The 15,557-nt window shown below is 38.6% G+C and overlaps 1 protein-coding gene across 1 annotated transcript in view; it reads left to right on the top strand.

Moving 5' to 3' along the window:
* The window catches only part of AHI1 (Abelson helper integration site 1), a 2,471,520-nt gene that overhangs the window by 1,415,245 nt on the left and 1,040,718 nt on the right, over positions 1-15,557 (top strand). The window contains exon 15 of the mRNA XM_044087109.1: positions 13,728-13,858. Within this exon, the coding sequence (XP_043943044.1) occupies positions 13,728-13,858 (131 nt within the window). The remainder of the gene's footprint in view (positions 1-13,727; positions 13,859-15,557) is intronic.

The raw sequence follows: 15,557 nt of genomic DNA, 5'->3' as shown, positions 1-15,557 counted from the left end.
GATGATGTGGCATTACAAGCAGACTCTGACCAATAACTTAAGCAAATGATATTGGAATGGAATGTACCTTTAAAAGCACATGGGATGAAACCAAGTACAGATAAGACAGTTGTCATGGCAACAAATGGAGAAAATCAGATTAATCTGTTCACATGTTCCACTATTTTCTCTTCCGGCTAAATTTCAACTTCAAGTATCTGAGAGGGGTGGTGAAGGTGAATAGAAGTTTGAATAAGGAGGTCAAAGCTAGAATCAGAAGAGCAGCAGCCAACTTGCGTAAAATATCAGGGGTAGTGCATGACAGAAGAATGCTAAAGAAGCTGGAAAGTAAGGTGTACAAAACAGTGCTGTCACCAGTGCTGCTGTGTGGTACAGAAACCTGGGCAGTAAAGGTAGAGCATTTGAGCAAGACAGAGGTGATGGAGATGAAGAAATAATGACATCACAGCAGAAGCCAAAGTAGCTCGAATTGCTGAGAATGGCAAAGAGAAAAGATTAAGATCGTTTTCACACATGTGCAGGAAAGCACAGGACAGTCTGGTGAAGATCTGCGAGAGACCGTTAGAACACAAGAGGAAACAAGGGTGTTCAGACAAGAAATGGTTGGTTTGCACAAGAGAAGACCTGCAGCAGTTAGGCAAGACCATGGAGGAAGATAGGAGACTGACAATGTTGTTGAGAAATATGGTGACAGTTGATACCCTGACCCCTGCAGAAAATGTGAAAAAAAGAGATTGATGATGATGATGATGGATTGCAGTTCTGAAGATACCAAGAGAAAGTAGAAGGCAGAAATCTATCAAAAAAGATGATTGTAAATAGTAAAAGCCAATAACAAGGCAACTCTAAGTTTGATATTAAGAAAATTGCTGGAAAGTAGTAAATTATTGTGGTCAATAGGCAGATTAATGTAGTAACATATTTTGTTTGCTGTATTTTTTTTTCCAAACTCTCTTTATTTCAATTTTCTTTTTTCAAATAATAACAATACAGTAACTCAAAAGCACAAATAAACAATACAAATACCTATCTAAAGAAAACAGACAACAATCTCGTTCCGAGAAAATTATACAGATACACACACACACAGATATATATATATATATATATATATATATATATATACACAAGAAGTCACTACATCGTCAAGTAAAGTATGAGAATTCTTATGTTCATTTGGTCTCATAAGGGATAGTTAGAATGGGGATAGTCTATATATAAAGTAAAAATAGAAATGTAACCATTTATTTGTATGTTTAGGGAAAATATCTAGTTACACATATACTAAGAAAAGGGAGAAGATGCAAGAAAGTCTGGTTATACTACATTCATTTCTTATTTAAAGGTTAACTTTTCATGACAATTTGTAGGCAAATTTTATTTGTCAAGAATTATATCTAGCAAGTAACCCCAATATTTTTGATAATAGCGTTTGTTTTTTGTTTTTGAATAAAGTAATTTGTGAAATGAGATATATTTGATAGCAAGGTTGCTAAAATTTTCCCATGTAATTGGTGACATGAGATTCCAGTTCTTTGTAATAAAGAATTTAATAAGGGCACACATCGTAATAAAAACATGTTTTAATATTTTTGGGAGTTGATTGATATTAATGTACAATATAGCTGTCTCCCAAGTAAGGGTTGATTTTTCATATCCCATCTTCTCTAATCTTACTCTCAAGGAACACCATAAGTTGTGTATCTTAGTACAGTTCTACATGACATGTAAAATATCAGCTGTTTGATCCGGACAATGGGGACATATGGGCGAAAAGTTAGGATTGAATTTATTTAATTTATATAAGGTATAATATAGATTATTTACCATAATTTGTGTATATAACAGCTTCTTGAAAGGAATAAATTTGATTGTATTTTTAGTGGCTAGTTTCTTATTTTCTTCAGTCAGTGATTGATTTTTCGTTTGCCAATAGTTTGAAAATAATAAAGAATTCTGATGTTTTGCACTCATTACAATTTTATAAGTCCTAGAAATTGTTCTCCCTTTAATCGCAAGATTTTCAAGTATTAATTTAACTAAATCTGTGTTCTGTAAGTCAGTGTGTATTTGTGAGAATTTAACATTTATAAGATGATGAAGTTGGTTAAGTTTAATACTATATTTCATAGGAAGTTTGAGTTCAAGTCTCATTTGCCTCGTGTTAGAGTCTTTCCATTGGTATATATCCCATATTGTGTAGTCTTTTATCAGGAGGTAGTTTGTTAGATTTACTGGTTTATTATTTATTACTAAATTAGGATTTAGGTGTAATGGTTGTATAAGGGCAAAAGAGTCAGCAAATTGCAATGATTTAAATAGTTTCTGAGTTGTAAGAATCATGTTTTTAATTAGTGGGTGTAAATTCTTTGTTATATGCTATCCTGGTTTAAATTCAAGAATGGTAAGGATTTGATATTACAGCCAAGGGATTTCAACTGTTCATACCAGATTTTGGTCCACTGGGGTGTCCAAGTATTTATATATGAGTCATAGTTTATTATTTGTATTAGTCTGTATACAGTAATTATACTATAGTAAAGCTTAAAATCAGGTAACCCCAATCCCCCCTTATCTTTGGCGAGTACAAGTTTTGCATATTTAATTCTGGTAGATTTGGGATACCATAAGAATCTTGATATAGCTTTTTCCATGGCAAGGAAGAAGTTTTGGGGAATATTTGAAAAGGTAGCATTTAATTTGAAAGAATATTCTTGGTAAAAAATTCATCCTGACAACACTAGCTTTTGACAGTAGAGACATATTAATGTTCTTCCATCTATCCATATCGTTTTGAATACTAGTCCATGTAGTTACTAGGTTATTGTTTATAATATCTTTGAGAAGTCTGAAGTTGTTTACTGTATTTTGAAGAAAGTTGCAATGTTTTGAATGGCGTAACACAAAGAGGAAAGTCACTGTTCAAGTTTTGGCATTAGTATATTATTGGCTGCACACTACTGTCTCTCAAGGGAGAGAAGGTGTGTTAGTCTGTATTATAGTACTAGCAGTTTAAGTACTTTGGAGACAATAAATTAATTATGATTATTAGTATCAGGGTTGGATCATTTAAAATGGCTAGGCATTTGTGTTTATATGTTAAGTGGGGTTGCTCCGGGGGTCATTGATATGTAAAGATGGGAAGTAATTATGAAATTGGGCAGTTTCAGCTACTACTGATATGATTTTTGAGGAGTGGACTGTCAGAAAATGATTTTCGGGAATCATTAATAATCATTAATGAAATCTTCACATAAAGAATTTTGTTGAGAGACAGTGTCATTTGCAAGTCTAATAGGAAGGGATTGTTTAAACTAAGTATTGTGCCGATATTGTGCAGGTGTTGTGGGTGTCATTTTAAGGACAGAGAGAGAGAGAGACAGAGAGGTACAGGACAATTACAGAGCCTTTGGAGACATTGTACATGACTTATAATATAAAGGACAGAAAATTGTTAACTCTGACTAGAAAAGATCTATGTATGAGACAGCTGATAACTAAGTTAATCAGTTTGCTTCAAAGTGAGAAGAAGACAGCTTTTGTTTTAAGGAGAGATTAGTCTACTAATCACAGGACTTTTTGAGTTTGGCAGAGATATTCCTGATGAGCAGAAAGTTGTCAGAGTTAGAAAACAAAGTTTTAGTAGCTTGAGTAATAGAATTGCAGAGGACAGAAGCCATTTTATCTAGATGAGAGACTGTATCTGATGTTCATCGTGTTACCCTGCTGCAGTCATCACACTTGGGTTATCCTGTCGTCAGGCGGTCCCGCAGTCGGCCGGAATTCCAAAGTCTTGGTCCGGCGTCGGTTGCTGTCGCTTCTTCCCTGACGTCAGTGCGCCAGGGGTATATATATTGCAACCAACGCCATTTTCCCCAGTCTTTCTTGCCGAGCGGTGCCCGAAGCAGAAGCAGTTCGCAAGTGCTGGTCGGCCGACTCCTGAGATTTTCGAATTCGAATTTCAGACCGAACTCTTCTATAAAGCTAAGTACCCCGTTGGGGAAACTTTTCTTGCCTCAGACCGATGTCAGAAAAAGTTAACAATTGTATTTCTTGTGGGAAGCAAATACCTCATAAGGATTTTCATTCTTATTGCATATCTTGCCTAGGCCCAGACCACAATGTCACTAGTTGTCGTTTTTGTGCTAGGTTTAATAAACGTACTATTAAAAGACGCTTTGATTTCGCATGACACTACTTCGGTAGAAAATTTAATTACAGTATGCCGTCGGATCAACCAACTACCGGCGTGCACAAAAAACGCAAGGATAAGGACAGACAGCCCAGGCCTAAGCCAGATTCTGAGGCCTCGGCTGGTCCGGTCTCCAGTCCTCAGTGAGGCTCTGACACAGCCCCTGACTACCGCAGATCTGGAACCCGAGACCGCTTCGGAACTTTTGGTGGAATGTACCAGGCCGACACAACCATTTTGTTCAGGCCCTACTGACGACATTGCTGATAAAGATGTCGGTGCTGCAGAAACGCCATCGGTTTCTGAAGGCGTTTTCAGACCGATGATGCTCCCCATTAAAACATATCCTAAGACGAAGACTCCTATTAAATCTAAAAGGACTGCACTTCAGTCCCCTGTTCAAGGCCCCATGCCTAAGAAACAGATGCTCAAAATGGCTGAAGATTTGATCTCTTTAATCAGGGGTTCCCAGCCTCCTCCTGACAAAAGGCCTAGACAAGAGGAAGATTATGCATCCTCTGAACAAGTGTCCATTTCTTCAGCCTCCTCTGAAGACCAAGATTACTCCTTCTCCCCTTATGAAGATTCTGATGCTGAGGATTCCATTCCCTCAGCTTCTTCTGAAGACTACTCCTTTGGGGAAACTTTACACACTATGAGGGAACATTTCCACTGGGAAGGTCAGGACTACTCTGACTCAAAGAAAAGGCTCAGAGAGTTTCTTTTACTCCCCCAGAACAGACCACTTGCCATCCCACATGTGTTAGACATTGTAGATGATGTTTACTTAGAATCCAGTTTGAACCCAGACTCTCTACCTCCTGCTCCGGCCAAGCCTGACAGATACTATAGAGTGCCTGATTCCCACAAATTTCTATATAAAAGTCCTGTTGCTGACCCAGAGACAATCTCCCAGGGTCCCAAAGGGGCTAAGGCTTCTATGGCTAAAAATCCTGTACCCTCTGAAAGGGATTCCAGAGCGCTAGACAGGTGGGGGAAAAAGGTTTACACCTCAGCCACTCTAGCTATGAGGGCACTAAATTGCCAATTTCACATGCTTAAGTATCAGCAATTTCTAATCTCTCAGTTAAAGCAAAGAATCACCACTCTTCCTCAACAGTCTGAATTGAAAGAAATGGAGGATCTGTTGCATGCAACTGAACAGGTGGGCAAACACACCTTACAATGTGGGTTTGATTCTCTGGAGGCCTCCTGCAGAGCAGCTGTCACTGGGTCTGTTATACGTAGGCATGCTTGGCTAAAGGAACAAACTCTGCCTGATCATGTTAAAGCAAAGCTTCTAAATGCTCCCTTAGAGCAGGATGTTCTTTTTGGAGTTAAAGCAGAAGAAGTCTTAAAGAAAATGGAGGATAAGGCAAAATCTATGCAGACAGTCAAAGATTTCCTACAGGTACATACAGCCCCCTCTCTTCAGCAGAAACTGGCCAACAAAAAATTGGTCCTTTCCAGCTACTGACAGACCACAGAGGGGTAAATACAGACGTCCAAGAGGCAAAGGACAACCACAAACCCAGTACAAACCTCGCCAATGGGGCACTACAACACAGAAGGGAGGAGAAGACAGGTCCCAATCTACCAGAAGGCAAACTCAATGACCAGCCAAGCAACTCTCTCTTGGCAGCCCCCTTGGGAGGAAAACTCGCACTTTTTTTCAGACAACTGGCACATTGTTACAAAGGACAAATGGGTCCTAGACATAATTTTACGAGGATACAGATTCCATTTTCACACCTTGCCAATGAAAAGAGGAATGCCAAACCTGCCACAAAATCAATGGGCAGAGGCATAAAAGCAAATTACAGCTCTCATGGACATGAGAGCCATTCAGCTGGTACCTACTCGAGAGCAAGGTCAAGGATTTTACTCAAGACTCTTTCTAGTGCCCAGAAAGGACAATGCCTGGAGACCTATTCTGGACCTTTCAATTTTAAACACATTCTTGCAAGTACCCAAATTCAAGATGCTAACACTACAGCAGCTTCTTCCCATGTTGGGCAAGGAGGCATGGCTAGTAACGTTGGAACTCAAGGAGGCATACCTGCATGTCCCTATCAGACAAAGTTGCAGAAGATACCTCAGTTTCATTGCAGGTTCAACCCATTACCAATTCTCTGCACTGCCCTTTGGCTTATCTACTGTGCCCAGAATCTTCACAAAATCCCTGGCACCAGTAATTGCATACTGCAGACAAAGAGGAATTCAAATATACCCATACCTGGACGACTGCCTCATCCAAGCAGAAAGCAAGGACATTCTCTTACATCATCTGGCTTTTGTAAAACATCTACTAAACTGCCTGGGGTACACAGTAAATGAAAAGAAGTCAAAAATAGTACCCTCACAAAATATGACATTCCTGGGTGCCAGCTTGAACACAACGGCCCAGAAGGCTTATCTGACGCCAGACACGCAACTACAACTCAATATTTCAAAACAATGGCAACAAAGACCCAATTAACTGCAAGAAAAATTCTACAGGCTTTGGGCTTCATGGCATCTTGCATATTACTAATACCATTTGCAAAGCTGCATATGAGGAAATTACAGTGGTACCTAAAAAGCGTATGGTCTCAACACAGCCACAGCTTGGACACAATGATATCTCTCATTCCCTGCCTACAACAGGAGTTTCTATGGTGGTCACAGGCATGTCACCTCAACAAGGGTCAGCCGTTCACCTTGCCCCCAGCCAGGCAAACTATCACAACAGATGCATTAAGACTACGCCTAGGAGGCACACATGGCAGAACAGTGCGTTCAAGGCGTATGGACTGAAGATCAAAGGAATCTGCACATCAATCAAAAAGAGATGCTAGCTGTACAGAAAGCTCTGACAGCCTTCAAGAATCTATTACATCCAGGACAACTTACACAATAAAGACGGACAACACCACAGTAATGTGGTACATAAGCAAACAAGGGGATACTCACTCCTACCCTCTATGCAGGCAAGCAATGATCTTATGGAACACAGCTCTGGCTTACCAAGTTCAGTTGCAAGCTCAGTTCCTGCCAGGAAAGAAGAACACGTTGGCAGACGACCTCAGCAGAAACATCATGGATCCCCACGAGTGGAAACTAGATCCACAAGTATTTACAATGATAACTCAAAAATGGGGCCTTCCAGACATAGACCTGTTTGCCAGTCCTCAAAACTATCAAATAACAAAATTTTGTACAAGGACACTTCACCATCAAGCTTGGAAAGTAGACGCACTCTCTTTCAGTTGGAAAAACCTGACAGCATATGCCTTCCCTCCATTGCCTCTCCTCACAAAGGTGCTTCTGAAAGTCAAAAAGGAGAGACCATGACTGATTCTCATAGCCCCAGACTGGCCACGCCAGCATTGGTACCCACTATTGAGAAATATGGCCCACGGCCCACCTTGGATCTTACCACAAATTACCCATTTGCTCACACACCAAAACAATCAGATTCTTCACAGCCAATTCAAAACCTTAAATCTGGCTGCAAAGCAAATCACCTAAGCATCCAGCCAGCTCCTCTTTCCCAAGCAGTTATGGATGTTATTCTGGAATCTAGGAGGCCAAGCACCAGGAAGGCTTATTCGGACAAATGGAAAAGGTTTTGTGCCTGGAACCAAGCTAAAGGCCAAGACACATTTCAGCCTCACATGCCTCACATTCTACAGTACTTAACTGAGATGTTGCACAAAGGACTTTCCTTCTCCTCCATTAAAATCCATGCTTCAGCTATTTCAGCCCACTACAACACGGATCCACCCTTATTTTCGCATCCACTTCTAAGGCAGTTCCTCAGAGGGGCAAAAAACATTAGGCCCCCCAGGAGAGCACCTACACCAACATGGGACCTCAATTATGTTCTGGAAAAACTAATGCTACCTCCCTTTGAACCAGCTTTCTGTGCAGATCTTCAGTTCCTATCATGGAAGACTGCCCTGCTGCTAGCAATAACTTCAGCTAGAAGAGTCTCAGAGCTGCAGGCACTAATGGCAGTGGAACCTTTCCTCATTTTTCATCAAGACAGAGTTTCTCTACGAACTAATCCTTCCTTTATGCCTAAGGTGGTTTCCAGTGTGGCTTTAAATCAAACCATCCACTTACCCACCTTCTTCCCAAATTCACAGAACAAAGGTGAGAGACTCCTGCATTCCTTGGACATTCACAGGCAACTTCGTTACTTCTTGGACAAAACTAAGGCTTTCAGACAATCTGACCAGCTCTTTGTATCCTATGCTACAGCTTCACAAGGGAAGGCTATTTCAAAACAAACCATTTCCAAATGGATAGGAAACTACATACGTTTCTGCTATACCCATCATGGAAAACCAGTTCCTGCTACCATTAGGCCCCACTCTACCAGGGCAACAGCTACATCTACAACTTTTCTCAGGGGGGTTCCAACCAAGGAGATTTTGGAAACTGCAACTTGGAGTTCAGTACACACCTTTACCAAACACTATCACTTACCACTTTACTCTAAGACTAGGGCAGGCTTCGCCACTGCAGTTCGGCAGGGCCTTATAGCCTCCTCCAACCCTCTATGATTTCTCCACCCATCCTTAGCTTTGGGATTCAACCCAAGTGTGATGACTGCAGCAGGGTAACACAATGAACATAGTACAGTTTTGTACCTACCATAAATGTAGATGTTTGAGTGTACACCCTGCTGCAGTCCAGGTTACCCGCCCTCCATCCCCTCTGAACTAACTGGCTAAAATCTCTACAATACCTTCCTGTTGTATTTGCTTATAGCTGGAGGGATTTTGTGTTTGTGCAAAATTTACTCAATTTGGTACTAATTACTGACCACCTTTTTGGGGGCACCTGACATCTGGGGCAAGAAAAACTGAAGAAAATGGTGTCGGTTGCAATATATATACCCCTGGCACATGATGTCAGGGAAGAAGCGACAGCAACCGACGCCGGACCAAGACTTTGGAATTTCGGCTGACTGCGGGACTGCCTGACGACAGGATAACCCAAGTGTGATGACTGCAGCAGGGTGTACACTTGAACATCTACATTTATGGTAGGTACAAAACTGTACTTTCTGTATGAAGTTAATCATCTACCATGGAGCATTTACTGTTGGTGAAAGAATGTTATTGCAACAAAAGTGTTCAGTATGGGTAGGGCTGTTACTTTTAGAGACAGGAATTATTGCTGTACTTTTCCTTTATTTTGGAACTGGTACCAGTGGAGAGAGAGAAAGAGGTTGAAAATGTAGGAAAGATGCTGGGAAATGTGAGAGGGTAAGAAGCAGATTTCCTTAGGAGCGTGGGTTGGTTTGAAATTTTGCTGAAAAGCTCATGATTTATAGTGAAAAAAGAGGGATCTAAATTCAGAAAGAATGTAGCTGAGACTCAAGATTTTCATGGGGAGGTGTTACAAAGTTTGGGAATATGTTGGCAGTGTGTGAAGTGGGAGTGCAATATAAATTCTTTGCAAGTTCCCAGCAGTACCCTTGGGTGGCACAGAGGTATTTTTTGAGCTGTTGATGCTACTTATGAGCTGTCTGTAAAGTTATCAAGATTTTTAAACCTCAGTCCAGTAATACTTTGGGGTGCTGAATTCAGCAGTAGTTTGAATTAACTTCTTTTATGTCAGTCCTAGCTTGTCATCCTAGGTTTAGGTGGAACATTGATCAACAACATTGTTTAAAGATTTCCATAGACTCCAGGATTTATCTTTGGCCTTTATTTTGTTTTTAAACTCCGGTGTGAGCCAAGGCTACTGCCACAAATTTTAAATTTTCAGAGAGGATAATGAATCCTGGATTGATAGTAAAGGGGAGCAGTGTATCTGGAGAACACCATTAGGTTTAGTTACGTTATACAGAAGAGATAAGTTTATCTTTTGAAGAACCAATAAGAGGGAATTGTCTTTATGGAATGATGTTACCTCCAATGCATGGTAGGAACGGTTTACCTAGATATTTTGAAAATGCAGTATGAAATGAAATGATTGAGAAATGGTCATCAAGAGAGTTTGGAAGGACTAGAGAAGATAAATATCTTAGTGGGGACTTTAGAAATGTACTTTTTAATGGGGTAGTGTTTCGGTGGGAATGCTTTGTAATCTCTGTTTTCAAACACAGTGGGTAAAATATGGAACTCTCTTCCACCTAGTCTCACCGAATCAACCTCCCTAAATACTTTCAGAAATGGCCTCTCCCACCACTTCAAATCCCACTGGCTTTGCCAATGTTCTAATCCAGACTAACCCATAGCTCCCCCTCAACCTCCTCAGTGAAATTACTATCCTCCTAGGCCTCAAGCCATCTACTCTCCCCCTGAAACTAACTACTTGTAGGTTTGTTTCTTATAATAATTGTTCACTGTACATCCTAATGTAACTTTTTCTTACCTGTGTATACTAACTATATGATGCTTTGTTTTTCTCTTTATAATTGTTATTGTACATACTAATGTAACTTTTTTTTCTTCCCTGGGTATTTAGTGCATAACTACAATCGTATGTTAGCTGTCAAACATTGTTGTAACCTACTATGTACTATTGGAACTTTTTGTAACCTACTATGTACTATTGGAGCTTTTCTCCCCGGGCCTCCGCTGAAAATGGACATGTGTCCAGTCGGACTTTCCCGGTCAACAAATGTAAAATAAAATAAATAAATAAATAAACTGAATGAGATTATAAAGGTTGGCTTGTTGCTTGATCCAAGATGATAGGGATTTGGGGATGTAAATAAAAGATAGAAAGGAAGAGTTGTGTGTTTGCACACACACACACACACACATATATACATATATATATATATATATATATATATATATATATATATATATATGTATATATATATATATATATATATACACACACACACACACACACACACACACATACATACATACACACATTTGTGTGTGTGTGTGTATATATATATATATATATATATATATATATATATATATATATATACACACACACATACATACACACATTTATGTGTCTGTGTATATATATATATATATATATATATATATATATATATATATATACACACACACAGAAACACACATATATTGTATATTAATACACATACACGTGTATATATATATATATATATATATATATATATATATATATATATATATATATATATATATATATATATATATATAATGTATATATATATATATATATATATATATATATATATATATATATATATATATATATATATATATATATATATATATAATGTATGTATATATATATATATATATATATATATATATATATATATAGGGAGAGACACACACACACACACACACACACACACACACACACACACACACACACACACACACACACACACACATAAACAGTGAAGAAGTAATTTGGTACTCCTGCATCAGGAGAGAAGCACCAGTGTAGGAGGTTTTTGTCTCAGGTATTCATACAAATGAAAATGAGCAGTAAATGTGTTCTTTAACCCTTGTGGTTGTTTTTTCTGTGCCATCTCACCCATCCCTTTAAGTCCCAACAGTTTTGTAGAAAGTAAGAATGAATGAGGAAAGGCTTACGTTTATAACCTTTCCATGGCCAAATCAGCCTTAGTTCAATGTTCTAAGTGCTAACTGAAATAAACTCGATAGAGTTGTGCAACTCTCCAAACCTGTGCTCTGATAACCCCAGAAGTGGATTCACAGGTGCATCCCATTCTCAAGAATCTGACTAGCTGCATTGATAGTTTCAGTATAACCCATTTTAAGGCCTCTTTCTTACAGAAGATGTGCTGCACTTCTAGCAATAATGAAAGGAGGTCTAGCACTAGGAAGTCACATTTGGCCATATGGAAGACCCTTTCCATGCCATTGCTACTTGCTTTCCCAGGAGCCCTCCCATTTCAATCCATTAGACAATGAAGGATTTCCTCAAGGGGGTCCTTCACTTAAAAACAGCTTAGAAAATGGTACCTCAGCCTTAAGACCTTAATGTACTAGTAGAGTTAACTATTCAGCCTTTTCAGTCCCACTCTTTAGTAGCACTTAAGTTATCATCTTGGGAAATACCTTATTTTGTTTTTTTCTTCAGCTGGTTCTGAGCTTCAGGCTATGTTATACAGAGAGCCATATGTCATGTTTCACACAAACAGAGTGAGCGTTTAAACTAACCCTATCATCATTTGAAAGATAATGTCAGACTGTCCGTTAACCATTCTTTTCAACTGCCAGTCTTCTATCCTATCTAGCAAAACAAGAGGAAAGAATCCTGTAGATGTTCACAAGTATCTTAGATTTTACCCATCAGCAGCAACTAAAGAATTCAGACATTCTTAGTAGTTGCTTTTCTCCTTTATGGCAGGTAAACAGGCCTATCTCAAGACATACAGTATCTAAATGGCTAGCAAACTGCATTACCTTTTGTTATTAGAGAAGTTTGAAGCACTTCAAGGTCAAGCCACTTAGAGTGCACTCTCCCAAAGAAGCAGTAATCATAGCAGGTTTCTGTAAGAATGTTTCATCTCAAAGCGTCTGCAAAGCAGCCATTTCAGTTATGCTTCTCATTTTCTTCAGAAATTTCAAGCTGGACTTTCAGCTGAAGAGCAAGGGAGACTTTGCCAGAGCTGTCCTGCAGGATCTATTTTGAGTTTCTTCTTCATGGTAGTAGTTACTTCTTTATTACTGTTGTGGATAAGGAATTATGCTGCAGCAGTCACTAATGTGATGAGTGTACAGTTGTGTGAGTATACTCCCCATAACAGTAGATGCCTGAGTAGGGACACTGGTTTGGTATAGGCTCCCACCCTCCTACTCCTTTTTCCCAGGAGCTTCTTTCTTTTGTCCTGAGGGGGTGGGCTGGAGAAGTGAAGGCATTCAATGTACAAATTGAGCTCAGTATTGCACTGTATCTTTAGGGGGGATCCTTCTGTGGGGATGTACCAAGTAATATGTTAGGCATCTCTTTCCAGAAGCATTTGGGAGAAGGAGAAACTGCCTGCTTTACATATGAAGGTCATGGTCCATTTTCAAGTGTCTCTTTGACAAAGAGTAGTTGGTGGCCATTTAGACAAAAAAAAAAAAACTGAAAATGATGGGACTGTCTTCCACTTTAGCCACATATCTTCTGATGTCCTGGACTAGGGTAGGAGTCCATGTGCACACTGGCTATCCAAAGGCTCTGGAAATTTGACCAGAAAGTAGATGATCACTTGCAGCTAATTCCATTGGATGAGTTATAGTTCAGCACTGAACCTATTCAGACATCTACAGTTATGATTAGTATACTCATAGTACTATGCTTCATACAGCACTTTAACCAAGCATCTGAGAGGAAATGTATAGGCATTCCTCATTTGTCTTACAGATCTCACTGAAGATGGTAACAAAATCTTACATTAGACCAGCTTGGGTTGTTTTGTTGTGGGTCGTATTAAAAATAAATAGTTAAAAATAAAACTGAAAAATATTCTTGACCTGCTCTTTCATGATACAGTAGTAACACTATAAGGAGTGGCAGTAGCCAAGATAATATTAGTAAAGTCATGTTTATTTTGTTACAGAATTGCATCAAAGAAATTTATTGGTGCTGTTAACTACAGAGAAAAGATCCGTAGTACCTTTACACCATGTGGAACCTTTCTTTTTTCTGGTAGTGAGGATGGTACTGCTTATGTCTGGAATGCAGAAACAGGTACATAGTGATTTCATTGCACCTTCTGAGTTAAAGGCTAATTTGTGTTATTTGATTTAGAATAGTCTGCCATTGCCTTACTAAAAGTCTTCATAAATATTCTTCATGCATATTTTATTTTATTTATTTATTTTTTAATGGGTTGCCACCCAACAATAGTTCATTTAGTGAATCACTTTAGAATATTCTAATGTCTATTACTGTAACCAAGTCATCTCTTTTAATAGATACTTTATCAGTGTTTTATTATTACACTATAAAATATCTGTTCAGAAACTAGTTTCCTTTATTTTAATAGACAGTCGATTAATATTTTATCACATATTACTGCACAGTTTTTCATTTTAAATTTACTGCAGTTTATTGTTGGTTTCCATTTGTTAATTGTTTCATTTTTTATTACTGAAATGTTATGTTTCTTCTTCAAATATCAGAAATAAAGTAAGTAAAACAATAAATAAAATATAGCCATGCTAGTTTCTCAGAGCGTCCCTATACCTTCTTGCAGTTAACATATTAATGCTTTTGGATTTCAGCAAATACAGAGCTATAAAAGTATGTTGATTTAATTTGTAGCTAATCCAACATGCAACATCTGGTAGTAAATCAGACCAAGACTAGAGTAAAGCTTAATCAGTAAAATATTTTAAACTGGTTTGTCAAGATGGCTGCACATTCATTAACAGCTTAATTTTGGCTCTCCTAGTATGAAAACAAAAAAGAAATTGATAGATAATGGCCAGTCATTCTGACTGTTTTAATAAATTTCAGTTACTGGCTAGTAAGTACACTGCCAGGATTCCAGCAAAGAAGAAACAGAGAGAGCCTGAAAAAAAAATCGACTAGAAAAGGTGAAAAGAAAACACTGACTGGGATGAATCCTCCAGCCATTCAGCAGAAAGCAATTCAAACTCCAGCGTTGGCTTCCTGTAATTTACAGGAAAAAATAAGTCAAATGTGCTCAGAGCTGAATGAAACATTGAAGGAGTATATCGACTCAAATAGCAAAAGGGTGGTAAAAATGGAAGTAGCTTTAAGCAGCTATTTAGATGAACTGATAACACTGCAAAAATCAGAGGCTGAAATGAAGAAAAGGATGGCTAAGTATGACACTGCTCAAGAAGATCTGTTTCAAAACACGGTAGAGTTAGAGGACAGAGCACATAGAGAAAACCTGAGGTTTTATGCTGTACCAGGGAAACTAGAAGGAACAGAATGACTAATTCTATGAAAGCACAGATAATTAAATGGACTGGTATTCCACAGCAGAATTTGTTAATTGAAAGTGCACACCATGTGTATGCTCCAAGCCTGGTCATGAGAAAGCAGCCAAGACCTGTATTAGTAAAGACGCAGTCATACCAGCAGAAAGAGTTGATCCTGACAAAACTATGGCAGAAGGGCAAAATAATAAAAATCGGAGACAGTAGAATGTTTGTGGAAAAATGTGTTTTCACTTCATACCAGGCAGAAGAGAAGCAAATTTATCCAGTCAATCAGGGAATGTTAGGAGGTATGTGTGACATTCAAGCTGGTGTATTCTGCTGTCATCAAAATATGTTTCCTGGAGGATCATAGTCATTTTTGATGCAAAACAGGCTAAGGAGGAAATACAAAAGTTTGTCCTGCAAAAAGTGAACCATTAAACAGGAGGAGACACTGCTTCTTATTCTTCCAATAATAAACTTCTTAGTGAGGT

This window comes from Protopterus annectens, chromosome 1.part1 (genome assembly GCF_019279795.1).
Source record: "Protopterus annectens isolate FY-2018-M chromosome 1.part1, PAN1.0, whole genome shotgun sequence".
In the NCBI taxonomy this organism is placed as follows: domain Eukaryota; kingdom Metazoa; phylum Chordata; order Ceratodontiformes; family Protopteridae; genus Protopterus; species Protopterus annectens.
Note: the sequence above shows the minus strand (reverse complement) of the source record. Positions and strands in the feature narration are given on the sequence as shown.